The sequence below is a fragment of the Balaenoptera ricei genome, chromosome 18, assembly GCF_028023285.1.
Source record: "Balaenoptera ricei isolate mBalRic1 chromosome 18, mBalRic1.hap2, whole genome shotgun sequence".
In the NCBI taxonomy this organism is placed as follows: Eukaryota; Metazoa; Chordata; class Mammalia; order Artiodactyla; family Balaenopteridae; genus Balaenoptera; species Balaenoptera ricei.
In genome coordinates this window covers 1,540,915-1,557,822 of record NC_082656.1, presented here as the reverse complement: position 1 = coordinate 1,557,822, position 16,908 = coordinate 1,540,915, and the positions used below count along the sequence as shown (strand labels likewise).

The following is a 16,908-nucleotide window of genomic DNA, read 5'->3' as shown; positions in this document are numbered from 1 at the left end:
TGATTTCATAGTAACATTTTTAATATTGGTAATAACCATATAAAGTTTTTTTATTATAAGTTAAAAGATTCAACAGCCATGAATATTTAGAAACTAATTTTACACTAAACAAAGTAACAAAGTTCATCCAAGTCTTTAAATATTCAGAGTAACTCTTTGGGACTTCACTAGTAATTCAAGTTTGGAGATTAGGGTTGCCTGAATCATTTCAGAACTTCAGGCTCTATTTTAGCCTACAAATATCTGTTCCTTCTTTTTCCCTACTTTCTTCCCTAATCCTAGTTAAGATTTAACTAGGATTATTCTCTTGATTATAAAGAGCACAGGAGTAAATTCACCACCAAATAAATTTTAAAAGGGAAAGATTACCCAAGTGCTCGTTCTGTCCATGCCAACCCTTAAATATGTATGTAACAACTTATCATAAACCATAAGTTTTCACTGATTTTGTTTCTCATATAAGATTCTAAAATTCTCAGGGGTCAAGATAAGGATTTTTCTGAATCATGCACCCAGAAACTTCGTATTTGGTACAGGCCTCACTGTTGCCTGGGCAAATGCTAACAATTCTGCTCACTTAGTATGTGATTCACTGGCACAGTTTTATCCTGCTTCTGCCCTGTACGTGAAGGCTAGATGTGGAAACTCGTGTATCCTCGTTGGATACCACCTGTCGTTAAAGGCAGAGAAGGGTGGTGAAGTTGAAGGGAAAAGGGGCTGAACACTAGCAGTGCTGGCAGTAGAAGTGGGAAAGTGGGGATTCTCTTCAGCTTGTTTATTTAGCGGTGGTTTACTTTAGTTATGTTTGGTGCTACCTTAAAGCAAACAAACAAGCACACACAGTCTGTTTGGTTTTTCAGCCATTATATAGCAAATTCTATTATAGAATCTTTTCAAATCTTCACTGTTAAAGTATCTTCAGAAATTACTAAATGAGAGCATAGATGTCTTATGAGCTTGAAATATGTCCAAAGAATCAGGAAAAAGCAAAAAGGGAGGTTTTGGCAAGTCCTTGCCAGGTCTTAAATGATTTGTTCTGTGTTCATGTTTTATAGATACAAAGCAGAGCTTTATTGAACAATAAATTCGTTTGCCAAAATATGTAATCATATATGTGCATTACTTTTGTATCGTGTAATCTATGTATTACTTTATTTACTGGTGATTTAATTTATAAACATCAACAGAAATGACATGCATCTTAGTACCTTTTTGGTAAAAGTAGTATCTTTATGTGTTTTGTCAATGTTTGGTAAAATGTTCAGCTCATCCCCTGCTCATTTGCTACAAATACATTTTAATCAAAACTTTGTCTCAGACATATTGTATTGTTATGTCCACGAACTCCAAGCGGAAGCTGAAAAAATCCATTACAGCCCAAACCAAACATGATGTACGGCCTGAAATCCATCAGATCATTCAGATTTACAGACAGAAAGTGCGCAGCAGCTGGTGCAGTGCAGTTTCAGAGCATCTGTTCCTGAGATTCCATGGCTTGTGCAATAGGTGCAAGATAAGCAATATCCTTTTGGTACAGTTAACACTGCCACCCCCTGTCCGCAGCTTTGCCTCTGTGCTCCTGTTACGAAGGCATTTTTAAAATCTAAAGTAATTAACAGTATGCAGTAATTTGTGGTTGTAATAAGAGGAAATAATTGTGTGCACACGTGGGTGCACTTGTACATACCTAGCTACCTAAAGTTTTTTTTTTATAAATTTATTTATTTATTTATTTATTTTCGGCTGTGTTGGGTCTTCCTTTCTGTGCAAGGGCTTTCTCCAGTTGTGGCAAGCGGGGGCCACTCTTCATCGCGGTGCGCGGGCCTCTCACTGTCGCGGCCTCTCTTGTTGCGGAGCACAGGCTCCAGGCGCGCAGGCTCAGTAGTTGTGGCTCACGGGCTTAGTTGCTCCGCGGCATGTGGGATCTTCCCAGACCAGGGCTCGAACCCGTGTCCCCTGCATTGGCAGGCAGATTCTTAACCACTGCGCCACCAGGGAAGCCCCTACCTAAAGATATTTTAATAAATTATTAATAGGGTTTAAAATACATAAGCACAAAACCCTTTCGCATATTGGTTCAAGGACTGAAATCTATTTTTAAATTGTTATTTTTTTAATATCACACTTCAAGTTTGGAATTGGTTCCCATTCATAAAGATTCACTCATTCCTGGCACACTTTTTAAACCATTTAACATATTAACCAAAGGAAGGCATGCCGGGGGCAGACAGATGCAGTGCAGAGTCTCCAGGGCTCTGATAAGCGTTTACTGAGTCCTGTACACTCACTCTAGGACGCCCTAACCCAGAATGGGCGCTGGGGGAGGGCTCTTAGAGGAGGGAGTACCGGAACCCTAACAAATGAAAGGGCCAGAAAGAAGCAGCTAACTATCACATGCTTAGCTTCGTGAGGTTTAATTACCATCAGAAGCGGTAAGTGGTTATTTAATCTGTCTTCTGGAAAGATGTACAGCAAAGGTTTATTAAAGCTCATCAGAGGTAGCAAGGTGAAAACTGAAGCTAAGGACGCACCAGCAAACCCAGTCAGTTTCAGGAAAATTATGTTAGCAAAGACCAAAACTAAGGTTGACATTTAAAATTAGTACCGTATTTGTTTCGTACAAGACCGATTCATAAAAATAATAGTAACAATGGAATTTTAAAATAGAAATGTAATTTCTGTTTTTAAGAGGAAATTACATATCTGCCCCTTCATTCAAGCTTTCATTATTTTTCCATTTATCTGAAGGTTTTCAAAAAATTTGTTCTATTTTTGGGATAAAATTAGTATGCAAGCAACATGTTGCTGTTTGGGGTTTTTTGTTCTTGTTGTTTTTTAACTAATTCCAGTCTTTGACCACATTTTGTGTAGGGTTAGGGTGTGGGGCTTAAGGGACTTGGTGGTAGAGAGGCAAACTGCCATCAGTATTCAGCCACAAGCTTTGAAAAGCCATCCTCACTCTGTGCTTCCTGTAAACCGAGGAAGCCTGTAGCGGGGACAGTCTTTTGCTGGGGGCTGGGGGTATGGAAGCCTGAGCGGATCATGGAGAATGTGGGAGCATGGGGGGAAAGCAGTGCAGAATACTGTACGGATGAATCACTTTCCTTCTGGAATCCGAAACTATAAAATACATACAGCTACCGACTGCAGCTGTTGCCCGTGGAGGGATGGGAGAAAGGCGAGAAGGCATCCTTTAATCCATCCCCTCTTCGCTCCACACTGTGTGTGTTGTAGGATATAATATCCTAAATGTTGTTAACCCTCGTGGTAGCCTCTGTTTATGACTCAGCCCTTTGATAGCAGCACTTTCCCCAGGCATACTTGAAGTTCTCAGTTTTGAGGAGACTTTTTTGCATGGGTTTGTAAGGGTCCTGAAATTAGATCATAGCTTATATCACAAAAGGCTCCTTGTTGTGCTCTGCTGTACTTCTCAGTTGCCCAAAGAAGAGAGATCACAACCGAGATAAATTTGCTGATACCAGACCTGTTAGGAGTCTTCTATTTAAATTTAATTATATAATAATGAAAAATATTAGTTTGGTGCATCTCTGTCTCTTTTTTTTTTTTAGTTCCCTGTGCTATACAGTAAACCCTTGTTGTTTATGTATTTTATATATAGTGGTGTGTATCTGTTAATCCCATACTCCTAATTTATCCCTGCCCCCTTTCCACTTTTGCAACCGTAAGTTCGTTTTCTATGTCTGTGAGTCTGTTTTTTTGTTGTTGTTTTTTGTTTTGTTTTTTATTTATTTTTGGCTGCGTTGGGTCTTTGTTGCTGCATGTGGGCTTTCTCTAGTTGCGGTGAGCAGGGGCTACTCTTCCTTGCGGTGCGCGGGCTTCTCATTACTGTGGCTTCTCTTATTGCGGTGCACGGGTTCTAGGCGCGCAGGCTTCAGTAGTTGTGGCATACGGGCTTAGTTGCTCTGTGGCATGTGGGATCTTCCCAGACCAGGGCTCAAATCTGTGTCCCCCGCATTGGCAGGTGGATTCCTAACCACTGCGCCACCAAGGAAGTCCCTGTTTCTGTTTTGTAAACAAGTTCATTTGTGTCATTTTTTTAAGATTCCACACATAAATGGTGTCGTATGATATTTGTCTGTCTCTGTCTGGCTTACTTCACTTAGTATGATAATCTCTAGGTCCATCCATGTTTCTGCAAATGGCATTATTTCATTCTTTTTTATGGCTGAATAATATTCCATTGTGTATATATACCACATCTTCTTTATCCATTCATCTGTCGACGGACACTTGGGTTGCTCCCATGTCTTGACTGTTGTGAATAGTGCTTCTATGAACATTGGGGTATGTGTACATATCTCTCATTTTGAAAAGAAAGAAGTCAAAATGTCATGGTTGATAAGTAACATTGGAAAAGTAACTATCAGAGATTGGAATTTATCGTTGTGGGACTTTTCACATTTGCTGAATGCTTAGTGCTCCTTTCATACTTCTGTCTAGCATTCACCCACTTGTGTTATGCCTCCCCCCCCACTAGAAAAGGGGTGTCTGTTCACGTGTCACTATATACAGTGCTTGGTCATAGGAGACATGTAATATTTATTAAATAAGTTGATGTTGAATGGTTGTAGGAGGAGTTCACAGAGTAGTATTTCCCTTGCGAGTAGGGCAGTAGGCTAAAGCAACTCTGTCATTTCTCAGGAAAAGCTTTACTTAGTTGTGATTGCAGTGAGTGATACTGATGAAGCTTTAGGAAGGTACTGAGATTTTAAGTTAGGGCTCTAGTCTTTTTTTTAATCGCTTGAAACCTAATTTAAACTTTCTGGTTAGAACATAAACAAAAATGTCTGTAGTTATGATGTGCCTCCGGAAAGTAGTTATGGAGGAAGGGGAATGAGTATTCTGCTCAGCGACCTCGTCTGGAGAGAGAGAGCTGTTACCGGAAGAGAAGATGCTTCTTTCTTTACTCAGCAGCATCCCTAACAGTGGCCACTCGTCTTCAGACAGATTACTGTGGTCCTAGGGGCTATTTTTAAATTCATATAGAGAGAGGCATATATCATTTCATTTTACCGTGCTCATCTAAGAAAAGCCACACTAGCTTTCTTCCCGTCTCTGGAAGTCTAGGTTAGGCCATCACTAGATGAAACGATATCCAGAAGCCACAGAGAATAGTTTCCAGAGCTCCCAGTTTTCCCAGGAATGACTTTTGTCTCCCTCACTAATACTCTGTCATTTTGTAGAATTTATCGTGAAGCATAGCTTATGCAGTGAATAGTTCTAATTTACTCTGGTAGTATTTTGTTTCATGTACAGTAAAAACTCCCTGATTCAGAGTGAAATGGAAAAGTTCTGTCTAATGACTGAAAATTTCCAGTTGTAAAGTTCTCTTTAAGAAGAAAAGATATTCTTTAATTACACCACAGAAAGTTCAAAGACAACAAAACAATTACATTTTATCCAGATTACTGCAAATTCCAAAATAAAACCCCCAAATGAATAGGTTTTACTACATTTTGCCTGATGCAGTGTATATCTATTGGACATACTGAAAGCATTGTAAGGAAGGCCTTTTCTTTTCCCACTTTTTTCATGAGAAATGTAGAGACCAAAGAATGTTCAACAAAGAACAGAACACTTTTTCCAATTTGTCACTTCATGGATAAAAAGTAGAGACAGAATGGTGAAGCACCTGTTGCTTTAAAGGCAATAAACTAGTGAAATGTTTTAACAGAAGTCATCAGCTTTCAAAGATCTCTTTTATCCAGTTCATATCACTCATTGCTCTTAATTCCTTTGTCACATTTTTTACTGCATTACAAGTAATCCTCGAAAGCCATGGAGCATTTTACGTTTAACCAGAACCATGTGGACGGTTCTCACATGTTGAGGATAGCTCCAATCCCAGCTTTTATTCCGCCCCTCCTTTCCTGTACATTTAGCTTTAGATGCAGGTTTGAGAAGCAAATCGAGTGGTACTGGGAGGGACTCATCCCCGCTCCCATCACTTTCCACGCAGTCTCGGTAGGTTCAGGGGCCGAGCCCCCAGCAGACCCTCAGCAGTGCTTTGATCTCCACAAGCACATTCCGTAGGCTCCTCTTCTTCCTGAGGCCGACAGGGTTGAGTCCAAGTAGCTTAGGATATCTCATTCAGGTAGACATTAAGATTGGTACCGTTTAGTCCATTCCTACTGGAATAGTTCTCCTGCACTGCAATAAATAAGTTGGAGTGAAGAGGGGCAAAAAAAATTCTCCCCAGCCTTTCGAGTTGAATAACTTGAGTATGTTACCCCCTCACGCTGCTTTCATTTCCTCACTTAGTATACAAGGGTGATGTGTGTCTTTTAAGAATTATCTTAGAACTACATCTTGCTTAATCATTTCCTGTGTCATTTTTTTGTATTATCTTCTCTGAGAACAGCTTTTAAGAGGTTGAATCCAGCAATAAGGGCATCATAGTTCTAACCTTACTTAGATTTTCTAACATCTGCCTTATTTAGGTTTTCTGAAAGAACTAAAACTGACCAATCTCCTCCGAGGTCTTCTAGGATTATTCAAACCTGAGTATATTCACATAGGGCAGTGGCAGATCGGGTAGTAAATTCAGGTCTTTGAGGGTTTCAGTGAGGTTTTCCCACTCTGTTTTTGAAATGGTTGCTGATTTGTTCTCTGTCTTCCTGAAGTACAGCAGTTTTCATGTTGAACCCTTGGTGTCTGTCACACATGTGGAAATTCTTTTCCCTAAATGCTTTTCTCTATGCTTTTCTTCTGCCTTCTGTGTGATTTTTTTTTTCCTATCAGTAGTTTGTGTATTTTCTGCAGTGTTGGTTCTAGTCTTTCCTGTTTCTTAAAGCTTTTCATTTCATACTGGCGTCTTTCGTCTCTGCTCCTTTTGTGTAGCTGGGCTGGCCCCCTTTCAGATGCCTCTGTCATCTTGCATCTTATCTTTGCTCTCTGATGTTTAAAGTCCATCGATCACGTCTTTTGTTTCCTGTGATTTTTTTCTGCTTTCTTTCAGAATTTGATTTTCATTGTTGTTCCCTATTGCTCCTCATTTTCCCAGAGAATTTGGATAGGCCCAACATCAGGTTTTAAACAGATGGTCTAGCCAGCTTTGTTATTTGCCAAGGACGGTGTGAATGTATAAGCTTGACCCCTTTCCATCTTGAACGGAGCACTCTTTAGCTTCACATCAGAACATTAGCTGCAGAGCAGACTGTTCGCAGTTTCCATGGACTGTCGGTCAGTCTGCTGCCTGAGGGACCGGAGGGGCAGCGAGGCTGTGTCCTATGTCCTGGCTCTCCTCTGGGCGTCTGCCTTCCTGCCACGCTGGGGGCTAGCGCATCCCCAGGGGTGGCCTTTGCGATTCACTCTGCCCCCCTGTTTGGGGTGCCTGCCCCTTTGGAGAAATGCCCTCGGACATGGTTGCTGGCTTTGTGGTCAGCGTGGTTGTGGACGCAGTACTTTCCTCTGCCCGGCCGTGCCCGGCATCCTCTGCCGATGCCAGCCCTCCTTTGACGGGACGCAGGAGGGGAAAGGGGCACGTGCTGGGCCTCGAGTGACGCCAGCGAGTGACGGGGTTTCCGGGGGGACTCCCCACAGTCCTCTCCGGCCTGCATGTGCCTGCCCTTGGGAGCTCTCGGTGACAGCATTACCCCTGCAGGTTAGAGGAGGCCACCTTCCGCAGCGCACCTTCCTGCCGTCTGCTCCACACAGCTGTCTGACGATGCCAGTGTGAGGGGGCCCCGGAGGCGTGCGGTGCACACACCCAGGCCCGGCTGCCCCATCCGCAAGGGATTCCAGAATCTCCTCCTCTCGTTCCATCACACTCTGGGGGAGGAAACTAGTTTTCATTCCTGGTACTGTCGTGCAGGTGGGTCAGCATTATCAGTGTCTATCAATAGAAGATCTTTCTAGAACAAGTTTAGAGTGGGAGGTTAGGAGCTAGCATCAGCATGGCTGTCCTTACTTTCTGGTTTTCATTCTGGTTCTTTGTCAGGTTTTGGGATGGAGATTTTAAGAAGTTTTACTTACTGCTTTCTCATCAATTTATGGTTTTGGTTTTTTTTGTTGTTGTTGTTTTTGTTTTTTTTAATGACCCTTTGATTTTATTAAGAGTTAACTCAGGAAGGTACATTATACCTTTTTTTTTTTTAGCATAGAGAAAGGACCTTCCCAAATTTTATTTGCAAGTGAATTATCATATAGATTGAGAGTGAAAACCAAAAATCCAAAGGGAAAAAGAAAACTTGTTTTTTGTAGCAGAGCCTATAAAAGCTGGAGGTTCCGGGACTTCTCTGGTAGTCCAGTGGGTAAGACTCCACGCTCCCAATGCCAGGGCCTGTGTTCAATCCCTGGTCGGGGAACGAGGTCCCACATGCATGCCGCAACCAAGGGTCCGCATTCTGCAATTAAAAAAAAAAATCCCACAGGCCGTGACTAAAGATCCCACGTGGGCTTCCCTGGTGGTGCAGAGGTTGAGAATCTGCCTGCCAATGCAGGGGACACGGGTTCGAGCCCTGGTTTGGGAAGATCCCACATGCCGCGGAGCAACTAGGCCCGTGAGCCACAACTACTGAGCCTGCACGTCTGGAGCCTGTGCTCCACAACAAGAGAGGCCCGCGCACCGCGATGAAGAGTGGCCCCCGCTTGCCACAACTAGAGAAAGCCCTTGCACAGAAACGAAGACCCAACACAACCAAAAAAAAAAAAAAAAAAAAAGATCCCACGTGCTGCAACTAAGACCCAATGCAGCCTAAATAAATAAATAAATTTTTTTTTTAATTTAAAAATAATAAAAGCTGGAGGTTCCGAGTTCCTCCAGTGCTGGTATTCTCACCATACCCTTGAAACGGCCCCTGGAACTTAACAGATTTTTAGACGTGAATAACAACGTTTATTTATATCCTATATAAATTACTTAAAATTATGGTTTGCCTTATGATACCTTTTATCTTTGAAAGGAATTGATTTAGCCCTAGGAGATGACATTCAGATTTCTCTTGACATCCTGAAACCTAGGTGTCAGCATACTGAATTGCTATTTGTATAGATGCTTCTCCTGTGAGAGCTCATCATGACTAAGAATACACTAGTAGTAAGTTTTTTTAAAAGTGACTGTTAACAGTGTTGGAAAGATGAAAAGATTTGTATCCTGTGGTCTAATTTTATTTGACATGTAATAGTATTTATGATGAGTCCAAACTACGTCTACTTGTATTTTTTTGAAAGACACTGTGCTTTTACTCACAGTTCTAATCATTTTCAGTTTATATAAACGTGGCCCTGGTATTTTTATATAACATACATTCTGCAAAGTGCTTTGGATATATATAGTAGATTAGAGAGCAATGCTGAGTTTATACAGCATCAGTGGGGTGTGAGTTATGCCCTGTAAGTGAATCTTCCAGACAACTAAAATTACCCTCGTAAGTAATAAAACATCTTTTTTTAATGCAAGATTTACATTAAAAACAGTTAAGCTACATTACACATTTTCCTACATTTTTAACAAAATATTCCCTACATAATTAGCAATTTCTAAGTGACTGAAGATCATCATCACATAAATAGACCGAGTGGCTATTTATTGGTCGTTATAACATTGATTGATCCAGATTATCGTGGCCAGGTCTGGCTTGTTTAATTTTTCTCTCCTGTCTCACTTTCAGGCTGTTAGATCTCCCTTCTGCCATTAGTATACTAGACTCTAGCATTTGTAATGTAATGTTTCTAATATGCTGGGGTTTTGAAACTGAAAAACCAAGTGTATTAGCTGGATGTATAGATTAAGTGCTGAATCACGGTATGAGATACCCTGCACCGTCAGCCGTGTACATTCCAGTGTCTTCCATCTACGCTGGCTCTGTGTGAATTAAAAGAAAATGCCCACATCCAAGACGGTCTTCCTGGTGCACTGTGGCTGCCCTTCTCCCCTTCTGTCCATTTTTGTTGCGTCCCCCAGAGACCCTCTGCGCCCTGGACCTGCTGCCCGGACCTCAGGACACTGTAGCGTGCTTTGCTCTGCTCTTGCTCCCGGTCTTGGCGACTCCTCGCCGTTTGCAACCCAGGTCCCATTTCTCCTGGCCTGGGATGCCTTTGTTAAGTCTTGCAATTAACAAGGCAGTTCATTGGTCCTCTCTCTGCCTTCTACAGTTTTTTACATATTTCTGTTAGAACATTTGTTTAAATTACGACGATCATGATAGTAATGGCTGACCTTCCAGAGCACGTAGTATGTGTATTATTTCATTGAACACAGTTTATAAAACACCCTTTAAGTAGATAACGACTGTCTTCTTCATTTTACAGATTAGTTAGGGAGAAGTCACAGTAGAAGCTTGGCCAAGTGACAGAGCTGGGATTTAAGTCCGGGCAGCTTGATTCCTGTTTCCTCACTGTTCGTGAGTCAGCTGATAACTGGTCCAAGGTCACATACCTAGTGAGTGACAGAACTGGAATTTGCATCCCGGGTAGTTTGTCTTTGGAGCCAGTGCTCTGAATTGTTTGTTTGCTCTCCAGCACTCCCTTTTGTGAGCTCCTTAAAGGCCGAGACCTCACAGTGTCCGTCTGTATATCTGCAGAACAGTGACACATAACAGGTTCTTAAATGTTTGAAGATGAATTTGTGAACTTTTTCACCACCTGATACGGAGCAGTACTAACGGTACTAAGCTGGGCATCTGCCCTGGTGTTGTCTCAGACAGAATTGTAATACTTTGACCTTCGTTACTCCTCCCCGTCCTCTTCATCCAAACTGACCCTCTAACTACACTTAACCAAACTCAAAAAGCCATTGCCTTTGCCCAGACTCAGTTTACCAAGCACAACTGACCACAGATACGCCACATGTACACGTATCTGTGAGAGAGAGACAGGAGAAACGAGAGAGAAGAATGAGTGCCCAAAACCATATGGTCAGTTCAAGGAATACGCAAACAGCAGCAACAGAAAAAAGCCACCTGAAAGGCGCACGGGAAGGAGGGGAGAGACAGGAGGATGTGGGCAGAGAGAGCGTGCTCACGGGAGCCGGAGAGCACCGGGGGAGAGGGTGGAAGCATTGGGGGCAGAGAGACGTTGTTCATTCTTGATGTTAAATCCATCCAGGAAATCGGAGCGTTGATCATAGTGGTCGTACATGTGAAGTATGGCAAGAATAAACTTTATAGATGAACAAAAGATTCAAAATGCCAAATTGATCTTCCAACTTCTGTGAAGTAAGCATAAATATATAATACACATCAATTTGTGGTCCTTTAAAATTCAACTACTGTATGACAAAGGGGACTTAAAGAAAATTGATTTCTTGGTTCCTCAACTTGGAATTAGAAAGGCTCTGGCAATTTCAGAACAATACTCTTCTTGCCTCTGTGTAAATTTTGCTGTAGCGAAGAAATGTGTTCATAACATCCTACTTATTTTAAATTTTATCAAACAAGGGAAGTAATACATGTCGTTCAGGAAATGGACAACTCTTAGCCCAGGTCTTAAGGATGGCTAATTCTAGTTCTATTCTTTGTTATTCTCTAGAGCCTAACTTAAATCCCACTCTTTTTATGAAAACTTTCTCAACTGTCATTACCCACACTGCTTTCTCTATTTTCCTAGTTTATGTAATCCTTAGAGGAGCTGGCATAGGATAGTGGTTGAGCTGAGGTTGTCATTATTGCCTCTATGCTATCCGCTGACTTGCCACCTTAACCCAGGCAAGCTGGTTAACCTTGACAAGCTTTGGTTTCTTCTTTTGTAAAATGAAGCTGATAAAATGAAGTCTCCTGTTAGGGTCATTGTGAAGATTGAGTGAGACCATGTATGTAAAGATTTTATTAGCACCCTACCTTGCATGTGTTTAATTCACATTAGCTATATTGTTAGTGTTTATTACTGTACTGTTGCCCCTTTGATTAGTATGTGTCCTGTCTCTTCCTGGAGTGCCCTCACACTAGTAGATGCTCGATTACGTATTTACTTGGGAGGTCGGCGGGTAGGAGTTAGGATGAAGGGAAAGACTCTAGTAGTAAGAGGTGGTGACTTGGTGGCTTCTGCTGTATATTGCATAAGGGAAATGGTGGGATTAGTATCTGCACAGGTGATGGCCTCCAACTGATTGCTGTGTCCTCAGTAAGCAGTGTGAGAGGTGGTGGAAAAGATTAGAAAAAGGAGAGACATTGCTAGTGCTGGCAAAGGGAGTTGCAGGATTTGGGGGTAGTAGAATAGGTTTATTTATACCATGAAGTAGCAGAAATTAAAGGTACAACACCAGGTTGAGTTGTGAGGATGTTAGTAGGGGGTCGTTAGATAGTTTTATGCCACATCGCCTACTGATAGAGAATCATGGTGGTGGGCAAATGTGGAGGTCATTTGTTTGTAAGTGACCTTCTAAATTCATGGTCTACAATTCATATGGCAGTTTGAAGCTCAGAAATCAACCCAGGGAAGGGAGCTTTAGTTTCGCCTCCTCTACCTTTTCTTGTTCATTGGGGAGGATATTTAACCAAAATTGGAAGGGATGACAACCCAATCAACCATTATCTAAAATGGCACCTCCCAGGGGACTTCCCTGGTGGTCCAGTGGTTGGGACTTCACCTTCCATTGCAGGGGGTGCGGGTTCAGTCCCTGGCCGGGGAGCTAAGATCCCACATGCCTTGCGGCCAAATAACCATAAAACAGAAGCAATATTGTAACAAATTCAGTAAAGACTTTAAAAATATTTTTAAAATAAAAATAAAATGACACTTCCCAGAATAATTGACTCTTCTCAAGAATCTTCAGAAATGTTACGCTTATGCAAGTCATAGACACATACAAGTATATAGAATATGGTAACCATGAGATGGAGGAGTAGTTTTCATATCTTGCTGCAAGAGAGTGGGAGGTTTGTGTTTTTACTTCTTGGTCATTTTCAGTATAGGTTAGGACCAGGAAAGAGGAAGATTGCCACAAGATAGAGGACAGCATGAAAACCAAAAGAGGCATAGAATAACGATCCATCCTGTTAGGAGAGCACTTGAGGAGGATAAATGAGTAATTGGCCCCTTTTAGTTGGTTGAGGTTTAGAAAGAAGAATATGTTTGTTTGCATAAAAGGGATTAAGTGGTTGGTAAAAGCTATTTTTTTAACTAGTCATGAACAACTTAGATACAAGATAGTATAAAAGAGCTAACATTGAGATTTCCCTGGACTAAATATTGGGACTTAGTCCAGTGGTTAAGACTCCACACTTCCACTGCAGAGGGCACGGGTTCAATCCCTGGTGGGGGAACTAAGATCCCAGATGCTGTGTGGCATGGCCAATAAATAAATAAATAATTTTTTTTTTTTTTTTAAGAACCAACATTTATTTAAAGATTTGGAAATACATAGACCTATTTCTGTATAGATTATTTACTTTTTAAAATCTAATAGAAACATAAATATTCTTTAAGCTAAGAATGTATATATCCGTGTTTAACTTCTTTAGCTCTTCAATACACTGGACTACTCTTGTATCTAGGACTCTGCCAGTGCTGTGACGTTTACTGAGGAGACTCCTACCCGTCTCCCTTCCCTGTCCCATCTGTACACTTTCTGTAAATTCACTGCCAAGGCACTTAGTACGTTCTAGTAGGAATTACTGTTTGTCTTGTTTACCGCTGTTTTCCTACAAATACTCACTATCCATTTGCTAATATGTCAAATGATAATGTATCTACTTCATGTATAAAATGTTCAGAAAATATTAATAAAATTCAATTTTCTGATGACTGAGATAAGAGTATGGACTCATATAATTAAGACACACCCCTTGAGTTATTTTTATAGTAGTAGTTAAAGGGGAAAGAAAAGGAAAGACATGAACAGGCAAGATCTGGAGAAGACAGGGCGCCATCAGTGCAGTATTATTGAGTGTTCTGTATACGGCCAGTATTCTGGTAGGCACTCAAGGAAGCCGGTTGTCAAATTGGGGAGAGAGAGTCAATACTGGTTAGAGGACTGAGACCAGCTAAAAGGAGCTGTTGACGGCTTTGAGTTTGGAGGTTTAAGCAACTGGAATTGCTGTTTTTCCCCATTTCAGTTCCACTCAGCACTTACTGAACATGACTTGTGTGTCAGCATGGAAAGGAAGCGATGTGTCCAGGAAGGATGTCGTGGTCTGAGTTAGCGCGTTACCTTCAGGAAAGCGATCCCGAGTGCCAGTGTGCTCTTGGATTTCACAGATGACACGTTCTGAGTCAAGGTTCTTATTTTGACCTTGGCGTGTGTGCTGACTGGTATGTCATCTTCTTCCAGTCTGCCTAGGGCACAGTGCCCAGCCATTGGTAGGAGGATAGTTGTGGTAGTTAAGAGATTGAAACACTTTTGAGTCAGATACACCTGGTTTTTTATCCTGGCTCTGCCATTTACTTTACGGTTTTCATATCTACTGTAGTATCTACTGTCCAGTTGTTGTGAGGATTAACTAAATAATCCATGGAGAGTACTTAACTAGTACAGTGCCTAGCACATAGTAAGTGCTCCGTGAAAGGTTAGCAATAAATATTTCAGTATCGTCTCTATCAGCATTTGGGTCAAGGCCCAGGTCCCATTGTCTAAGGTACAGACTCTGACAGTAACAATATCTTAGCCTTTCTTGTTCTCTTAGCACTGTGTACCCATGATGTCAATATATTCCTAAAAGCAGGGCCACTGATCAGAACGGATATACTTCATCTTTACATGATCTGCTGTCGTCCTGTCTCCCTGAGCTTCTGTTCCGCCACACCACCCTTGAGCACACCACGCTTGTTCCCGTCCCATGGTCTGTATTCTTTCTTTACCTCCTCTTTGGAATGCTCTCCCTCCAGAGCCCAAGCCCACAAGGCATGCCTCATTTAGTCTCGTTGAATGTCACCTGTTCAGAAAGGCTCTCCTTGTCCATCCCATTGAAATATTACTTTTTAAAAAAATTTATTTATTTTATTTATTTATTTTTGGCTGCGTTGGGTCTTCGTTGCTGTGCATGGGCTTTCTCTAGTTGCGGTGAGCGGGGGCTACTCTTCGTTGCGGTGCGCAGGCTTCTCATTGCGGTGGCTTCTCTTGTTGTGGAGCACAGGCTCTAGGCGTGCAGGCTTCAGTAGTTGTGGCACACAGGTTCAGTAGTTGTGGCTCGAGGGCTCTAGAGCGCAGGCTCAGTAGCTGTGGCGCACGGGCTTAGTTGCTCCGCGGCATGTGGGATCTTCCCGGACCAGGGCTTGAACCCATGTCCCCTGCATTGCCAGGCAGATTCTTAACCACTGCGCCACCAGGGAAGCCCCGAAATGTTACTAATCACTTCTTATCCTGCGTTATATCTCTTCATGGCACTTCTTAGTGTCTTACGTTATCTTATACATTTATTCGTTAATTGTGATTCCCCTGTGTGGGAGTGCCGGTTCCTCCGGTTAGCCTCATCACTGCTCTGTCTTCAGTGCCTGTGCACTCCGTAAATATCTGTTCCGTAAATGACTTCAAAGTTTGGAGGTTGTTGTACCTAAACACTAAAATTACTCTTTAAAGATTATTGTAGAAGTAGCTAAGTTGGGGAATGATACTGAAAAAAATCTGAAATTGCAATTTCTTTTTCTTTTAGAAAAGTGTGGACTCTGGAGAGATGAAAGGGAAACCATCTCCTCGTAAACAGCGCTTCATGCAGTTTTCCTCACTGGAACACGGGGGAGAGTATTACATGACACCACGGGACTTCCTCTTCTCAGTAATGTTTGACCAAATCGAACGTAAGTTGTGTTTTTGTTTTTTAAGTTAAAAAAAATCAAATATTAGGGCTGAAAAACCTCTATTTTTTAGAATTGGTAACAGCTTTTCTTCATTTTAATTATCATCATTCTTTGTACCATGCGTTTACTTAGTTATTTAGACTTTCAACCCTTGTGACACTAAACTTTTATTTATTTATTTATTTATCTAAGAAATAGTTGCTTTGTACATGGGTTTTTCTGAAGAAAGGAAAAAATAGGTAAGTTTTTAAATGTCACTAAGTAAGTTCTTAATAGGGTAACTAATTCATCCAAGATGTCACGTTTTGGTGGTGTTGATGTTTTAAATTGGGCAAAAAAAAAAACTGGGTTAGAGCAATTAGGAGGGTCACACAGGGGGTGGGGCGGTGGTGGGATGAACTGGGCGATTGGGATTGACATGTATACACTGATGTGGATAAAATGGATGACTAATAACCTGCTGTATAAAAAAAAAATGTGATCAAACGTGTTCTATTGGAAAGAAGCAAAAATAGACCATATTTACTGTCTAAAAATATATATATATATATTTGATCTTTGAAAAAAAATCAACAGAAATTAAAAATTCACCTTTGACCTTACTCAAACCTAGATCCCTCTCCTGAGTTAACTACTGGTTTATTATGTAGCTTTTAAAGACCTTTTCTAATGTATTCATATGCTTCTGAATGTTTGAAATATTAAATATTATTTTGTTTTATTGAGGTGGGTCTTTTCATATGCATGGATACTATATGTATTTCTGGAAATTGTTGAACACGGTTTTACTCTCTCTCAGATTGTATTTTAATCAATGCAAAAAGTTGAAATATTATAAGGAACAGTGCTTGGAATACCAAAAAAAAAAAAAAAAAGTTGAGGAGAGAGAGAGGGAGACAGACAAAGAGGTAGAGAGAACAGGAATCCTGTGTGGTCAAACTGGCTAAAAATTGAATTATTATTATAACAGTTTTAAAAATAAGCTTTAATACCTATACTGTACTTATATAAAACTAAAACTTAATTTTCTTTCATCTGCTAAAAAGAGAAAGCTTCATTGGACTAATGGTCTGCTCTTGATAAGCTATTGTGAAAGGTTTCCGTTTTTAAGTAATCTGCCTAGAAAGTAACAATTTTGTGTTTTATCAAAATAACTTCCTGTGCTTCGTGTTATCTTTATCACCAGGTCTTTGATTACTTGAAAAAACCTAGTTT

At 41.0% G+C, this 16,908-nt stretch overlaps 1 protein-coding gene across 1 annotated transcript in view; it reads left to right on the top strand.

Annotated features, from left to right (window-relative positions):
• The window catches only part of MICU2 (mitochondrial calcium uptake 2), an 87,781-nt gene that overhangs the window by 13,772 nt on the left and 57,101 nt on the right, over window positions 1-16,908 (top strand). The window contains exon 2 of the mRNA XM_059902936.1: window positions 15,549-15,693. Within this exon, the coding sequence (XP_059758919.1) occupies window positions 15,549-15,693 (145 nt within the window). The remainder of the gene's footprint in view (window positions 1-15,548; window positions 15,694-16,908) is intronic.